The sequence below is a fragment of the Alligator mississippiensis genome, chromosome 9, assembly GCF_030867095.1.
Source record: "Alligator mississippiensis isolate rAllMis1 chromosome 9, rAllMis1, whole genome shotgun sequence".
Taxonomy (NCBI): Eukaryota; Metazoa; Chordata; order Crocodylia; family Alligatoridae; genus Alligator; species Alligator mississippiensis.
Window position 1 is genome coordinate 64720899 of NC_081832.1, and position 15279 is coordinate 64736177.

Below are 15279 nucleotides of genomic sequence, written 5' to 3' on the forward strand. Positions count from 1 at the left end.
AGTTTAATATCATCCTTCCCATGTTAACTCCTTTTCACATTTGTAAACGGACCCATCTACCATTCAGGGGCATGCAGTAAACCTTGCCTTACATTTCACCACCACAATAACATTCCTTTTCGTGAACATCCATCAATATTTAATATAGAGGTGTCAGCTTGCCTGTAACGTGAGGACCTAATAGGGACCCTGAATTATACATCGCATGGTTGGGGAAAACCAAAGTGACTTTTCTTATAAACCCAAAGTTCTCCTGGCTGAGGTGATTTCTGGAAGCTGCTACGTGAAATCCATATCAATGGATGATCCTCAGAAGAAACTTAGCCAGAAGCATGAGGGAAGACCCCGCAAAGTGAGATTCAGAATATCTTCTGCATATAGTGGTCGGGTATTAAAGCAAGTCTACGAAGATGGCCAAGAACTGGAGCCTCCAGAGAAAGAATATTCCCACCGCTTTCTCCACCGCAGCTTTGAGTCAGGGGACCATTTTTATGGGGCTGGAGAAGCATCCAAACCCAGGTTTTATTCTTCAGCCAAACTGACTGCCCAAAGGATCAGTATATTCAAAGAGGACAACAAGTACAGTATAACAAGCAACTCTCCTCTCTTCAGTGACTACCAGACAAGTGATAGTCATCATAAGGTAAGTAGTATTCACTTTAGATTTACAAGCTGACCAGAAAATGGTTCACTTTTAGAATATGACTTTTTGAGTCTTCTAGTTTAATCCAATGGAGATTCAGTTCAGATCTAGTTAAAGCCATAATGGTCAAGTCTTCAGATATGTGCCTCTAAATCTGCAGGTATGCTTGTTCTCACAAATTTATATGTGCCAGTTTTCTGTTCCGTTCTAAATGATAGTATCTGCGCATCACAGTAGGGCACTAGGCGACACAAGAAACATCTGGTTTAGACAGCTCACTTTTTCATTCCTCCTCTCCCCAGTGAGAAAAGGGTTTGTGTGGTTTAGTGTTTTATTAGTTTAAGAAAATAACTATTTACACAGGATTCTGTATTTACCTACTTGACAGGCAGGCAGGTATAAAAGACTATTTGCATTGTGGGTGAAAATGGCACATGAGAAGAGGCTAAACTGAATCTGTTTAGAAAACATGGCCCAGTACCTGAAGTAATTAGCAAATGATTGTTAATCAAATTTAGGAAAATATAATAGATGTGTAGCACATCTTTATTGAATAACTGAGTTGCTGTACCTTGGTGATAGGTGCTGGGACTTAGACTGGGATCTTCTAGTGAACCTGGAAGATCAAATCTAGATATACCAACTACAGAACAACTCATATATAAATCATGGTATAGTAACTTCTGTAATAACATATATTAAACTGGAAAGTAAGTATATACTAAGCAGAGTAGAAGCAACAGGTACAGGGATGTAGGTTGTAGCCATGTTGGTCTAAGGACATAGGCAGACAAGGTTCTTTGGGTAAATCTGATATCTTTTATTAGACCAACTACATAGTTGGAAAAATTTTTGGAATTTTTTCCCATTTAGTTGGTCTAATAAAAGATACCAGATTTACCCAAAGAATGTTGTCTGCCAATGCAACAGGTATACACCTAAAATTCAAGAATTGCATGCAATGGAAAACAAAGCTAAAAATAGGTGACTGGGGTTAACCAGTTTGGTGGAGTGATACTATGATACAAATTATGATACAAAGACTTCACTGTTGGGCTACTGCTTCAAACTGATAGTAACCAGATATTATTACCATCTGACAAGGCTTGAGTGGGCTGCTGTGAGATGATTTGGTAACTTCAGTTCAGTTTTTAATGAATGGGAATGCACCTAGTCCTAAGCCAAGCATAACTGGCATTTTTGCTTAAAGTGCCAGGACATAATGGACCTACAGACAGAAATATGTTCTCAGTCCTTTGGTGTTACTACCTGTGCTGTTCTGTGCATAAAGTGGGAATGATGACTCCCCATAGTTGTCAATCTGGCACTTTCATGATCATAACTCTATTTAACAATGAACAGGGAAGTATTTAAAAAGTGCTAGAAATGATTTCCTATGGACAAGGTTGAATACATCATTCATGTTGTAAACACGCATTCATATTTAAGCAAAGCTGTGTGTATGAATCCCATACTATTAAGATGAGCAGTATAAAACCCCATGTCATCAACACCTAGCTAATGCAGGAATACTCTACAACAGCAAATATTTACCCAATGCAAATGCCACCATACTGTATGTCACGGCACCTGGACACTAATTCTGGTGAGACGATTAACTTTTTCTGTGTTTTTGGACAAGTCGCCTAATCTCTGAGTCTCAGGGTCCCCAACATTCTCTAGGATCACTTGTCACCCTGTTCCAAAGGTAATTGGTATGCTACAAAAATCCATTCAGGACCTAGTGAAATCATGTTGCATCATAAATACATGGCCTTTAAAAGCATTCAGCAAATGGAAATGGTTTAAGCCAATCTGAATTTTTCATGCTTCTACTGGAACAGGAAAGGGTCTGCCAGGCCATCAGTGTAGCTTCACAGGCTGATTTATATCACCTGGAAGCCTGGCCTGGTATCTTCTAAAACTGCAGCATTTCCAATTACTTGGCATTCTGACATACATACTTAGAGTGAAATATGAACACAATGTGTAAAACAATAGGATAGGGAAGCTGCTATATGATACTCTGTAAAGAGATAAGGGAAAATGGAACAGAGGAGCAAACTTACTGCTTTCAGGAAAGTGTATGACCAAGACCTTTAAAAACAATAGAAAAAACTAAAAATTCAAGCAGGTAAAAATTTTTTTTCGACTTGCTTCTCTTTCTCTTCCATCTAAGAATTACCATTGTTTCCTGCTTGAAGAAACAAGTAAATATTTGTATGCTCAAGGATAAATAGGAGAAGGGAGACATAGATGGTAAACACTTGTCTAAAGATGCTACCTCAAATGAGAGCATCACATTCAACATGAATAGGAGCTGCAGGTACACAGCTGACCTGAAAAGCAAGGCCAAAGTGATGTAGTTCCAGTTATGTGATGTGAGAAATTGTAGTAGAGCTGGGGAATGAACCCAGACCTTTTTACAGGATGTCTTGTTCTTGAACCATTAGTCTTGTCTCCTTCTTATCACTTGTGATATGAATGTTTAACAAATATTTAGATTCTGGCAGTACACTGACTGCATGAGCAAATATGGGAGCCATTAGGTAAATCTGGGTGTCAGAACTTGAGAAGGAATATTCATTAGGCTGTGAATTATTCCTGTATATGCTTGTAAGAATGTATCTTGGCTTGAGTGAGTGCTCCAAACCATCTGTTCATCCACACTTCTAATTGTACAAAACTGAGCTGGAGAAAGTTAAAACTTGCATATTCCCTCGCTGTAACTTGGTACTTACACTTTTTGGGCAGAACCAAACCATGAAAATACACTTGGACATATGTGAAATTGTGGGGAAATAAAGTGAAGACTTCTCTGTCTACAAAAACTGTAGATCGAATTTTCTCCTGCTGTGTTCATATCATGGAATGGAGTACTTCCACATGGGGCTAAGATGAGAAGATGGACTCAGAGGGCTGTTGGATGCTCACTGAAGTCAGTGGAATACTCTCACTGACTTTGGGCTTAAAGTCAGGGCCAGATTTTCAAGTGTTCAACATCCAGAATCAGGACAAGAATTTTCGATAGAGCACAGCACCTCAGTTTGCTAAGCTTTTCTAAAAATCTGGCCAAAGTGCGGTTCAATTGCAGGTGAACCTTTGCCTTGTATGATGTTGTTGTACAGCTGATGTGCTCATGACTCCTGTTTACAGCCTTCACCCATTTTAGATTTTGGTAAGATCATCATCTACACTAACAACCTGAAAATCATCCGTGCACCAACAGACAAGAAAGAGCTGGTGAGGAAGATCATCCAGAATGAGGGCCTGAATGACTTCATGTTCCGAGAAGGGAAAACAGGAGATGCTGAGCCAATCAATAGGCATTTGAGAGATGCAGAAAGGCACTTTGCTCACAGTCAGTGTGGACAGGTAAAACAAAATAGGTTGCAATGCTTTGTCCCCACACTCCTCAGGGTCCCACCCCAATCCTATGCATCCACGTCAGCTGGGGGGAGACGGTGATCATTGTTTAATAGCACAATGGCTCCTTTGCAGGGGAGGAATATTGTCTTTCCAGTAAGCCAACAGGACTTCCACTGAAATGTATGCAAACAGACTCAGGTCCTAAATCCCTATTCCACCTAAGGAACAAGAGACCAGGCCACAAAATTTATTCTCAATCTCTCACGCGAGCATACAGAGAAAAACTACTATAGAGCTAAAACAGCCCTGAAATTGAAACTGAAGTACTTTCATATCAGCAGAAGTATTTCAAAGTGAGGTCAACCATTTCTTTCATGGGTCGTTCTTTGCTGTATTACTGGTCAGAATTCCAATTAGTTTGATCTTAATTGGATCCCAATATATAGTGTTGCTGTGCAGTGAAACTCCAAAGAATTACAACTTTTGCAAATCAGTAACCGACCTTTATGCTTGATGTAGGCTTACTTACATAAATTCTTCAAACAGAAAATCTACTTATAGCTCAGATACATAAGCACACAATGAGAGTGAAGACTGTATCTTCTCTGGAAAGTCTAAGGCCTACCAAATAACTAGTGATCTAGGTGCCCACCTTCAGACACCTTAAGAGGAGATTTATTTTTTTGGAAGGGGATGCTAAGTATTAGGGTGTCTTTAAAGTGTCTTTGGCTCTCAAATCTATCACACATACTGTAGCATAGAACTTATTTATGTAGAAACGGATATGGGGAAACTAGTTTTCAGCTGTGATCACCCAAGTTAGGGATCTCAGTTCTAAATCTGAATAGGTTAGACGGCCACTTTCATGATGTTCTCATAGTTATGTGCATTGGAAGTCCTCAAGTTGGAGTTAACGTAGTATAAAAGGGAGAAAACTGTCACAAGGCATTGCTTTTGAATAATTTGTCAAGTCCTGAGTTCTCTACAGAGTCCATGTGTTATAGTGAGCACTTGATGGAGCTGAAGGTCCTGTGATAATGATTATTGTTGGTTTTGCAGAGTAATTTATGGTAATTCACGTTAATATATATATATTGATTACATTTGATATAATGAATATTTATATATGTGAAGGACATCTGTGACACTGGAAGGTGTTCTGCTATTGTCATTATAAGTTGAAATAAACCTATTTGCATTTTCAAATCGCCTTGCAGGCACCTAAAGCATGTATCTGCCACCAATCTGCATCTTGACTTAGGCCCTTGAGTTTCAACACTAGTTCTGTAATATTGTGTAAAGCAGAAGTACATGGATGCAAATAACTGAACTTGACATCAAAAGGATGAAATTTTGCCATGGTATATTTTTCTGTTAGAAAGTATTTAATCCTGTCTTTGCAGAAACAGTGCATTCTGATAAGGAATTTGAAAGAGTGCCTGGCACACCGTGTTGGAATCCAAGCCCATAGAGGGAAAGGAGAGCATGTTTCAATGCTAAGAGCTGTTGTACAGACCACAAAAGGAGGATTATCCCCTAAACTGGGCTCTCCTGGTGAGAGTTCTATGTTTGTCACTAATTTGGATGTCAGATGTTAAGTAAAAGACTTCTGTTTGATCCTTTTGTTCCAGGGAGGAGACATAGAGCGCTGCTGCTCCCTATGCAAAGGATCAGGCTCTGCCCCCTGCTCTCTGTGCCATGGAAGCAAGTTTTCGATGTTGGCTAATAGATTTAAAGAGTCGTTCAGGGCTCTCCGCTGTCCTGCTTGCAATGAAAATGGCCTGCAACCTTGCCAGATCTGTGCCGCATAACTGTATCTCAGCAGCATCCTACTGAAACCTCCGTCTATGTTACCTGTCTCCATCTAAATAGCTGTTGTATAACAGAAGGTTATTAAAAGTTGGTAAAGGTGTACATGCAAATCTATCCCTATTACTTTGTTTCCTTGTCCCTAATTCGGTACATTCACCTGTTACATCTGTTAATGAAGGTAGGCCCCAATCTTGCAAATGCTAACATGCAGTATTTCACTTCACATGTTGGAGTAGCCCCATAAGTCAGAGGATCTACTTACATGCTTCAAGTCCAGCACATGTGCAAATGTTGACAGAATCTGGGTCTGTAATTTGCTGGGGTAAATACTGTCTATTTCTGTATGCACATATATTGTGCAGCACAATGAGGTCCCAATCTCTGGGGGTATTAAGCACTCTTGTAACAAAATAATAATAATAACAGACATAGCAGTACCTTAAGCATGTAAATAATTTGTTGAACTGAAAAACAACAGTGTAGCAATCTTATAAAGCCTGCTGTCAAGTTTAAAATGCTGAACATACAAACATTGCACTGTATTTTGCAATTAAATCTATATTTATTCCTGCAGTGGTGCATGTATTTCCAATAGATGTAGCTTATTTCAGTTCTAGTTCTATGTTATACAGGGATTCTTTTAGCATATAATTCAGGTAGCAGAAGCTGTTTCCAAGTCTAGAGTCATAATGATAAATGATCACTGTAAAACTTGAAACATAAATAAACAGAAAAACCAGAGAGTTTTATATGTTGGTTCTGATTTGTGCTGACCCACATTTCCCTTTGATGTCAGTGGGAGTTCCAGGTGCTCAGTACTTTTCAGAATCAGACTGTTGATGAATAGGGCTCCTGATACCTATTATTAATCTGGTGTTGTAATTTGCAAAATGCAAACTCTAATTAATTTCAATGAAGCGGCAATGCTGAATACTTAGCAGGATGCAAGTGGCAGCATGGAAAACAAGGGCTTCATAGAGTGGCAGCCAACAGGGGAAATTGTTTTTTTTTTTTTCTTCAAAGCCTTCAGTTTATTACATTTGATATTCATGGGCAATGTTAATGCAGGTTTAACTTCCATATTACCTCTGAGACCCTGATGAGTTAAGACTTCTTACATGCTGTACATGCTGAGGTTGCAAGCTGAGACAAGGTAATTTATGGCCAAGTTTTCACTTTGGTAGGTGTACATCACAATTTTTTTCTGAGACATCTAGATTATTTGCAAAAAATCCATTTTAGTTTTCAGGTTCCTTTAAAGGCTGTAGTTTATATAGGAGCTTTGTTTTTCCCAAGTGCTTTATACTATCTGATTTCTTAATTTAGTGCAGGAGTCCTGCTCTGTGCATGAATATGAGGGTAGATGAAACTCCTAAAGTTCGTAAAATTTTTCTTAGTTAAGTTCCTTTTATTCAAAATTTGATTGGTTTTTCATTTAAAAATTTGCTAGCTTTGATATTTCACTAGCTTAAAATGAGTAAATGTAACAATGTAATTTTTCTGCTTAGGGATTTAAATGCTTACAATAAAATTAGCTGAAAATATAAATTTAGAAAATAAGTATTTTATTGCTGTTGCTTCTCATTGAACAGATTCCTTCTTCAGCACTGTTACCAGCTCTTTATGCCTCTCCTTGTCGACTGTCCCCATTTATCCTGACACTCTACTGTAACAGTTCCATGGTTAGAAACACTAGGCATAATAATGAGCTCTATCCTTTACTTACTCAGGCAAAAATCCCATTGACTTCAATAGGAACTTTACCCAATTAAAAATTAAGGACTACAAGATGTGTCTCAGTGTGCATTGCATATAAGAAAGGTATGTGAGTGACACATTGTAAAATCCAGCACTGTGTTGTATTATTATTTGGGTCTGATTCTTTTTCTTTCTCCCCTTTCACATTAATTCAGACATTTTTGGTTGTACAGTGCCCTCGGTAACTTAGAATATTCTCTTACCGTACTTAGAAATGTCACTGAATATGTTGGAGCTTTCTTAGTAACATCACATTTACAGCGGATGGAGTCAATGGGATTATTTCTGCTATTAGTATTTCTATTTCCATCGCGTGCAAGCCTGTCTGGACGGTGGTCCCTGGCAATAGGTCAAGTGCCTGCCGTGCTAGAGAGCTGTGAACTACGGGAAGACCCGAGTTCTGATTGTGGCCTTGTTTCTAAATAGCGCTCTGACCTTAGCAGAGTCCCTTCACCTCCTAGTGCTTCTGTTTCCTTTTGTCAGTCGTGTCTACTTGCATGCGGCCCTTCAGAAAAGGAACTCTCTCTTACTGTATAATTGTGTAGTGCATGGCACAGCGTCATCTGGATCTTCCCTGGAGCTCCTAGAGGTTATCGTCATATAACGACAATGAAGGAAAGCTGGGGAGGGGGCAGGGATCACTCTTCATAGATGCAGTTATGTTTGCAAGGCCTTTGTGGCATGATTATAAGCAGAGAAAACAAGTGCCCGTTATTCCCCCTCTGTTCTTCAACCTTGCCATCATCACAGGCTGAATTCATCTTGCATAGCTGTCCCTTTCCCGGCTACCAAAGAAGCCTCTGCAAAGATGAAAAAAAACAACGAACTTACAAGCTGAACACATTGCCCGGTTGCACAAATCGTGAGCGGTACACTCATCCAATGCAAATAGTCACGTTCATTCACTTGCAGTTCGGGATGCCGCACCGCGGTTATAACTGGCCCATCACGAGACGCGCGGTGAAACGTTCATTTGAAAACTTAGTACTAACTTAGTAAAGACAGCGCCCGAGGGGGCTGGTTTTTAAATCGGTTTTCTCAGGCATTTGACAAGTCGGGGAGGCCAGCAGAAAGAGAGAAGCTCGAAGGCAGCGAGGGCCGCGCTCTTCAGGACGCCGTTTCCAGGAACGAAAAGCGGGGTAATACCAACGCCGTGTCCGCTGGCGCCGTCTATTGAAGAGTGGAGGAAGAGCAGGGCCCGGGCCTGGGCGGGCTGACCTGGACACGGGGGACAGCCTGCAAAGGCACAACTTCCGTGGCAGGAAGCGGGACCACGGCTTTCCCGCCGGAAAGACCCCTTTAGGCTTTGTCAGGGAGAGGATGGATAATAAGGCACTTTTTATTATCAGTAATTTATCCTGATTTCAGCACAGCTTTTCTTGAGGCAGCCGGGGGCAAGGGGGGGGGCTGCAGGAAGGGCAGGGCAGGGGGTGTGGGTAGGCCTCACTGGGGCCGCGGGGCGGCGGCAGAGGCGGGCGGGCGGGCGGCGGCGCGGAGGGGGCGGGGGCCCGTGGGAGGAGCCGGGCGCGGGCCCGGGCGCGTCGCGCCGCCATGGGGGTGACGGTGGACGTGCGGCAGGTGTACAAGTACCCCTTCGAGCAGGTGGTGGCCAGCTACCTCCGCAAGGTACCGGGGCCGCGCGGGTCGGCAGGGGGCGCTGTGCGCGTGCGCGTGCCCCTGCCCCGGCGGGCGGGCCGCCCCGGATCTGCCTCATCGCCTCGCGCCACGTTTCCTCTCGCAGCCGCCGGCGGATCCTTCTCGGCCGCTCCTGGGGGCGGCGCGGGCCGGGCGCGGGCGCGCGCAGGCTGGGTGAAGAGGCGATAAATACCCCCGCCCCTCCCCCCCGATTCTGGGTTTTCATGACTCTTTCAGAGCCGGAAGTATCGTCACTTCCGCACACCTGCGTGGACCCCACGTGCGAGTTATAAGGGAGGAGCTGCAGGGAGGGGTCTGGGTTTGTGGTCTGACAGCCAAAATGTCCAGGGGTGTTTTTCTTTTCTTATGTAGAGGCCCCCCAAAGTGTAGTTTAAGCCTCCGTCCAGCAGTTGGGAGGCAGAGGTTGCCCCTTGCCTCCCCGCCAGCCAGGCCCAGCCCCCGGGGAACGGCCCCTGCAGCCGTGGAGCGAGCCCGTGGCCTGACTGGCTTGCTGCGAGAAAACATCTCTTCGTGGGCCTCGAACCTGCCCTGCGATTCTCTTTATTGCTTCAAGCTTGTGATGCGATTCGCTTTATCGCTTGAACCCGTGACACGATTCGCTTCAAGCTTGCGATGCAATTCGCGCCACACCTGCAACACTATTTGCTTTATTCGCGTCAAACTTGTGACGCGATTCACTTCAACCTTGCAGCACGATTTGCCTCAAACCTGCTACGCGATTTGCTTTATCGCTTCAAAACCGCGACGCGATTCGCTTCAAACTTGAGGCACAACTTGCTTTATTGCTTCAAACGTGCAACACGATTTGCTTCGTGTTGTGTGCCCCCTTCCTCCTGGAAAGGCGAGAGATTCGAGAATAATGAATCCCTACTGACACTTTCTGGGCCATTTAGTATTTTGTAGCCCCCTTGTATGTCCTCTCTCAGGTGTCTCTTTTCTAAACGGAATAGGCTGGGCTTCTTTAGTCTGCTTTCCAGCATTTCCTTCCCCCCTGCCCCAGGATTATTTCCCCAAGGGTTTCCCAAGCACAGAGGTTTCTTCATGAAGTGTTTCTGGCAAAGGGGAGTCTAACTAGAGGAGCTGAGTTTCACAGTTGTTAGGGGCTGGAAGGGACCTTAAAGATTGTCAGGTCCAGGCTGGATCCAGGTCCTCCCACTGTGGTAGGGTGGCCATCGTAGAGGACCATCCAGTTGTCCTCTGTCCTCTTGATACAAAACCGGATGCCTTTATGCCTTTCTTGAAGAGAAAAATAGAGGACATAAAGGCGTCAGATTTCATATCAACAGAGGACAGAGTAGCAGAAAACTGGAATGTCCTCTATGATGGCCACCCTAGGCCCTTGGGCTGCACTATTAACAGCTTTTTTTTTTAACTTTATTTTTAAAAGAGTGTTTAAAATAAACCATGGTCAAACCACAGAAAAACCGTTCAAGAAGCAGCATATTACAGTGATCCTGGGCATGTTCACCACTGGTGGATCACTGGCATTTCTAACTGGACCCGAGTACTGCCAGTGACTCGCCAGTGGTGAACATGCCCAGGATCACTGTAATATGCTGCTTCGTGAACGACCTTTTTCTATAATTGTTTTTTTTTGTTTTTTTTTATAAGGCAGTTTACTGCGCTACCTCTTTCCCTCCTTTTGGCAGGAGAGAGGCATTTTTAGCCCAGCTGTGTTAACTAGGATGCACTAAAAAATAGTTGAACTCAAATCCAGATATTGCAGTAGTTCTGGAGCCTGCCTGCCTTCCATTGTGATGATACCTTCCTCGGTTTTTATTTGGGGGGGGGGCAGGGTTAGCTAAAGGTTTGCCTTTCCTCTCTTGCTGTTCAAAAGACTCTCACACAAAAGCCCTTTTCTACACAGAAGAATCAGTGATACATTAAGTACAAAAAGTATCATCAGGTAACTTTATGTGTGGAGAGGGAGAAGAGAGAAAGAAATGTATATACATCTATACATGTGCACACATACCCCGACCTGTAATAATTGCAAGGAAGGAAAAGAAAAAATATATATAAACATTTCTTTTCCTTTCTTTCAATTATTACAGGTGGGGGTATGCATGTGTATGTGTGTGTATTTTTTTCTTTCTAGAAAGAATATATCTATATATCTATTTATCTGTGTGTGTATATACAATTTTCTCTTCCTTTCTTTCAATATATATATTTCTTTTCCTCTCTTTCAGTTGTTACAGGTGGGAGTATTTAAAGATGTGACATGAATCTTGTCAGCATTTCTTTTGAGGCCATAGTCACCCATGTATGTTTTGCCTTTTTGCTGGTCTCGTTTTGCCTGTGTAACTGTGTAAGTGAAAAGAAACTGGATGTGAAAACTCTGGATTCTGTAATTAGAGCAGGGAAGTGTTTCTAATATGGATGAAAGCATGCTTCCATGTGGACTTGGGATGTTGCTTGTGTGGTGTATCCTTTTAAGAACTGTGCCTTGCCCTTCTTTTTCAGAAATTGTTTCTTTGCAACCTCACTTCCATCTGTGCTGACTGCGTGCCTTAAGTAGGGCAGGTCCAGGTGTGATAAGCAATTACATCAGAAGTCTTTCAGCATTTTCTTCAGAAGGAAAGAGGTTGGGTGCCCACAGCAGATGGATAGGATTGGAAATGAAAAGGTTTCCAATTGATTTAGAAAAACAGCTCTGTTTGGTTACCTTGTGCTATATTGTTACATGTTTAAAACATGCTTTTCAGCAGACTCAAGCCTTTTTATACATCTCTGTGATGGTGTAACCAAACAGCTCCTGTTTATTTTACAACGTAAGTTATGATCCTGCAAGTACGTGCATGTGGGTGTTGTTGCCCCCCCCCCCCCCTTTTCCAGCAATCAAGCAAGCCAGAGGGGCTGCATGTGTGCAGAGCTCTATTGTCAGAAGACACTTGCATGATTCTGGATTTAAGGGGCCCCTAGCAGGTTGCATAGGCCCAAACTTTGTTTTATGTTTAAAAATAAAAATCAGATCAGTAGAAATATTTCCATGATGTAAATTTTAATCAAGGAAATAGTTTTCTTTGGCTGTAAACATTCCCCTGTAGAATCTGTGAACTAATGATTGCAGGAAGATGCTTTTATATCAGAGCAGTGATATAAAAACAGAGCAGTGATCTTGTCTGCCTTGTGCAAGATGAAGGTAGTGCAAACCAAAATATTAACATGGGAAGCAGAGTTTAAAATGGAAATCATTTTACATCCAGGGGAATAACATTTCATTGGTGCTGCTCAACTTTCCTTTCTCTATGCATTGGTTTCTCTTGGGCACAGGTTTTAAGAGACTTGTCCAAACTAGCCTTTGTTTGACATTTCCCTTGAATAAAAGCTTAAAACTTGAGGTGAATTGTAGTTTTTATAATGTGCTGACACTAGTTGGTTTGGGTTTTTTTTGCCTTCTTGCTGCAACTTAAAAAAAACAAAAAACACAAAAGGAAAATATGTAGCAGTCTCCACAGTATTTGTTTCTGCAGCATAAACGTTAGCAATAGCCCAGGGCATCTTCCTAACCCAGAATACCATGGTGGTTTTTTTTGTTTATCTACAACCTCTTTTATTGTGGAAGACAAACATTATTGACTTAGGGCAACTTTATTGAAAACATCAAGGATAAATTTGGTCTTCTGTTTCTTTTTTTTGATACTGTACTTTAACTCTGCTTTGTTCCTACCTATTAGTAATAAACTACCTGTTGTTACAAAGCTTTTCTTTACAAAGGCAGGTCAGTCTGTTAGTTGGAATGGGATCTCATTGCCAAAGAAGCAGGACGAGAGAGATTTTACAAACAGCTTTTTAAAATATAGGCTAAGTCTTAGGAAATCCAAATATGGTGTATACATTTTGATCTATCTTGGCTGAAGCCATAACTTGTATCTTATAGGGTTTATCAGGGTAGTGCAGCTGCAGTCTTGGCAAGAGAAAAATGGCCCTGGGGAGAAACAAAAATGTGTGTGCGCTTGGAAAAGTCAAAAATTGACTGCTGTGGTCTGGGCAGTGCTATGAAAACTGAACTGACTGCAGTTGACCAGTCCTGGGCAGCCTGTTTTACCAGTAGAACAAGTGGCATCATATACAGGCACACTGATTGGTCAGCTGCAAGGTCAGGACCTAAATTATCTTTGGTTCCTGCCACCAGCAGTGGATGATCTATCATTTAAAATATAGAGAGAGATCCTTACTAAAACCATTGGTAATCTATTCTCACAGGAGCAGGGATGTGTGCTTCCATGTTAGTTTTCTGTTTCTATTAAGGATTTTGCCATTTCTTTAAAAACCTTTGATCAGCTTAGGCATAAGGGCACTGAGCAGCATTGTTCTTCCCCCAAGAAATAATGTGGTTACATTTTGTTCTAAAGTCTGTCTGTCAGATCCTGGCCTTGTTGAAGAAAAATGAGAGCATTTGATGTGATATAGGAATAAGGGATCATAAATTAATTGGTGTCACATTTGTGTTACTATTAACCATTTTTTTTGCTTTTCAGAATGTTATGTTTCAATACTTAATTTGACCAAATTAGTTCACTGCTAATATACTATAATCTAATAACTGAAAATGGCTTCTCTGTTGCCTGCTGAAGTTTATATAAAATATAATTCTTCAGTGTATTCCTCAAATGTGTATGCCAGAATGTTGGACAGCAAATAGAGACAGAAGTGCCCAGTCTGCAGTATTTTTTCTCTTATTTCTATTAATCTTGCACAGCTGTCCCTTTCTTGGCCTCCAAAGAAGAAGCCTCTGCAAAGATGGAAAAAAAATGAAGTTACAAACAATATATTGCCCAGTTGCACAAATCTTGAGCAGTATGTTTGGCCAGTGTAAATAGTCATGCTGATTAACCTTTCAGTTTGGGATGTTGTACCAGCAGTTAACTGATCATAATGGGATATGTGGTGAAATATTAATTTGAAAACTTAGTACTAACTTAGTAAAGAGGGCCATGGCACCCAAGGGTCACTTTTTAAATTGGTTTTCTCAGGCATTTGACAATTTGGGGGGGTCAGAAATAGCTGTTACTGCTATTTCTTGTTAACTATTCAAACCAAAGTAGTATTACAAATAGAAACAACATTCTGACATATACCTCTTCAAGACATAATAAAAAAACCAAGTGGAGGAAAAGAGTGAGCCTAATTATGACAGTCAGAGGCATTAAGCAGAAAGGATTATTTTAACATTTCTTAAATGTGACAGCACAGTACATTACTTATTTCAAGTAGGAACATGGTCTCATGGAAGAAACCACTTAGTATAGTTAGCTTCATAAATCCTATGGTTCAAGTTGATTTTATTGCTTTTCTATATATTTTTCTAATTTGCAGATACAATACTTGATGCTGTGGCTTTTATGTTGTACGAAGATAGGTTGAGCAGGTAAAACTAAACTTGGTTTCAGAGATGACCAAATTAATTACAGCTGGGATTCTTTAAAGGGGCTTTTGTGCCTAAGGTCCCCAGGCACCTCTGAGAATCCCGCTGTACCTTGTTTGGATTGTAAGAGTTCATGGACTGAGATACATGGTTACTTCTTGGATCTCCTGCTGCTCATACAAATGACCTTTAGCATTCCCAAAGAGTCAGATTTTTCCCATTCATCTACCTCTCAATAATGCATTAGCAACACATAATTCTCCATAGCAAAAAAAAGAGTGTGCAGTAGTAAAGTTAAGCCTACTCCTATAAAAATATACACAGTTTGCAGAACAGGATTTTGCACCTTCATCTGATGAATTCAGTCTTAAGATCCTGTGACCAGCAGAAATGTGTGATTGATAACTCTTTTTTTCCTGCAGGTATCAGTGTATATATGTGACATGAACCCTGCTGTGGACTGGTGGCGTTTCATGGGGTGCCATGCAATTTTTCTTTTATTTATTTTACTGATCTGATGCGGATATTCCCACTGGAATGTTATGCGGTATCTGTATCACTTTTATCACTGTATAGATTGTTATGCTGTTTTTTGTCTATATGATTTTGGACATGGTTTAGCCAAGGGACTGAGATGCATACTTAAGGAAAAGTGAGGCAGAATTGCTAT

The 15279-nt window shown here is 41.4% G+C and overlaps 2 protein-coding genes and 1 long non-coding RNA gene across 3 annotated transcripts in view; 2 read left to right on the plus strand and 1 right to left on the minus strand.

Moving 5' to 3' along the window:
* The first annotated feature begins 276 nt into the window (after nt 1–276).
* GRXCR2 (glutaredoxin and cysteine rich domain containing 2) lies at nt 277–6277 on the plus strand. The gene is made up of 3 exons (XM_006269511.3): nt 277–643; nt 3800–4018; nt 5644–6277. The coding sequence occupies exons 1-3, from the start codon at nt 299–301 to the stop codon at nt 5821–5823; spliced, it is 744 nt and encodes a 247-aa protein (XP_006269573.3). The 5' UTR covers nt 277–298; the 3' UTR covers nt 5824–6277.
* Nucleotides 6278–7368: 1091 nt separating this feature from the next.
* LOC109280893 (uncharacterized) lies at nt 7369–9462 on the minus strand. The gene is made up of 2 exons (XR_002087354.2): nt 9200–9462; nt 7369–8382 (listed from the first exon to the last, which is right to left on the minus strand). It is a non-coding gene; the product is annotated as an uncharacterized LOC109280893 (long non-coding RNA).
* Nucleotides 9092–15279, plus strand: part of PRELID2 (PRELI domain containing 2) — a 47818-nt gene continuing 41630 nt past the window's right edge. The window contains exon 1 of the mRNA XM_006269508.4: nt 9092–9208. Within this exon, the coding sequence (XP_006269570.1) occupies nt 9134–9208 (75 nt within the window). The 5' untranslated portion in view covers nt 9092–9133. The remainder of the gene's footprint in view (nt 9209–15279) is intronic.

What these genes read in the sequence shown, in the direction of transcription:
- GRXCR2 (XM_006269511.3), top strand. Translation starts at nt 299, where the DNA reads ATGGATGATCCTCAGAAGAAACTTAGCCAGAAGCATGAGGGAAGACCC. An exon ending in CAAGTGATAGTCATCATAAG is followed by an intron (nt 644 to 3,799) that starts GTAAGTAGTATT and finishes TCCTGTTTACAG; the next exon opens with CCTTCACCCATTTTAGATTT. An exon ending in CTCACAGTCAGTGTGGACAG is followed by an intron (nt 4,019 to 5,643) that starts GTAAAACAAAAT and finishes CTTTTGTTCCAG; the next exon opens with GGAGGAGACATAGAGCGCTG.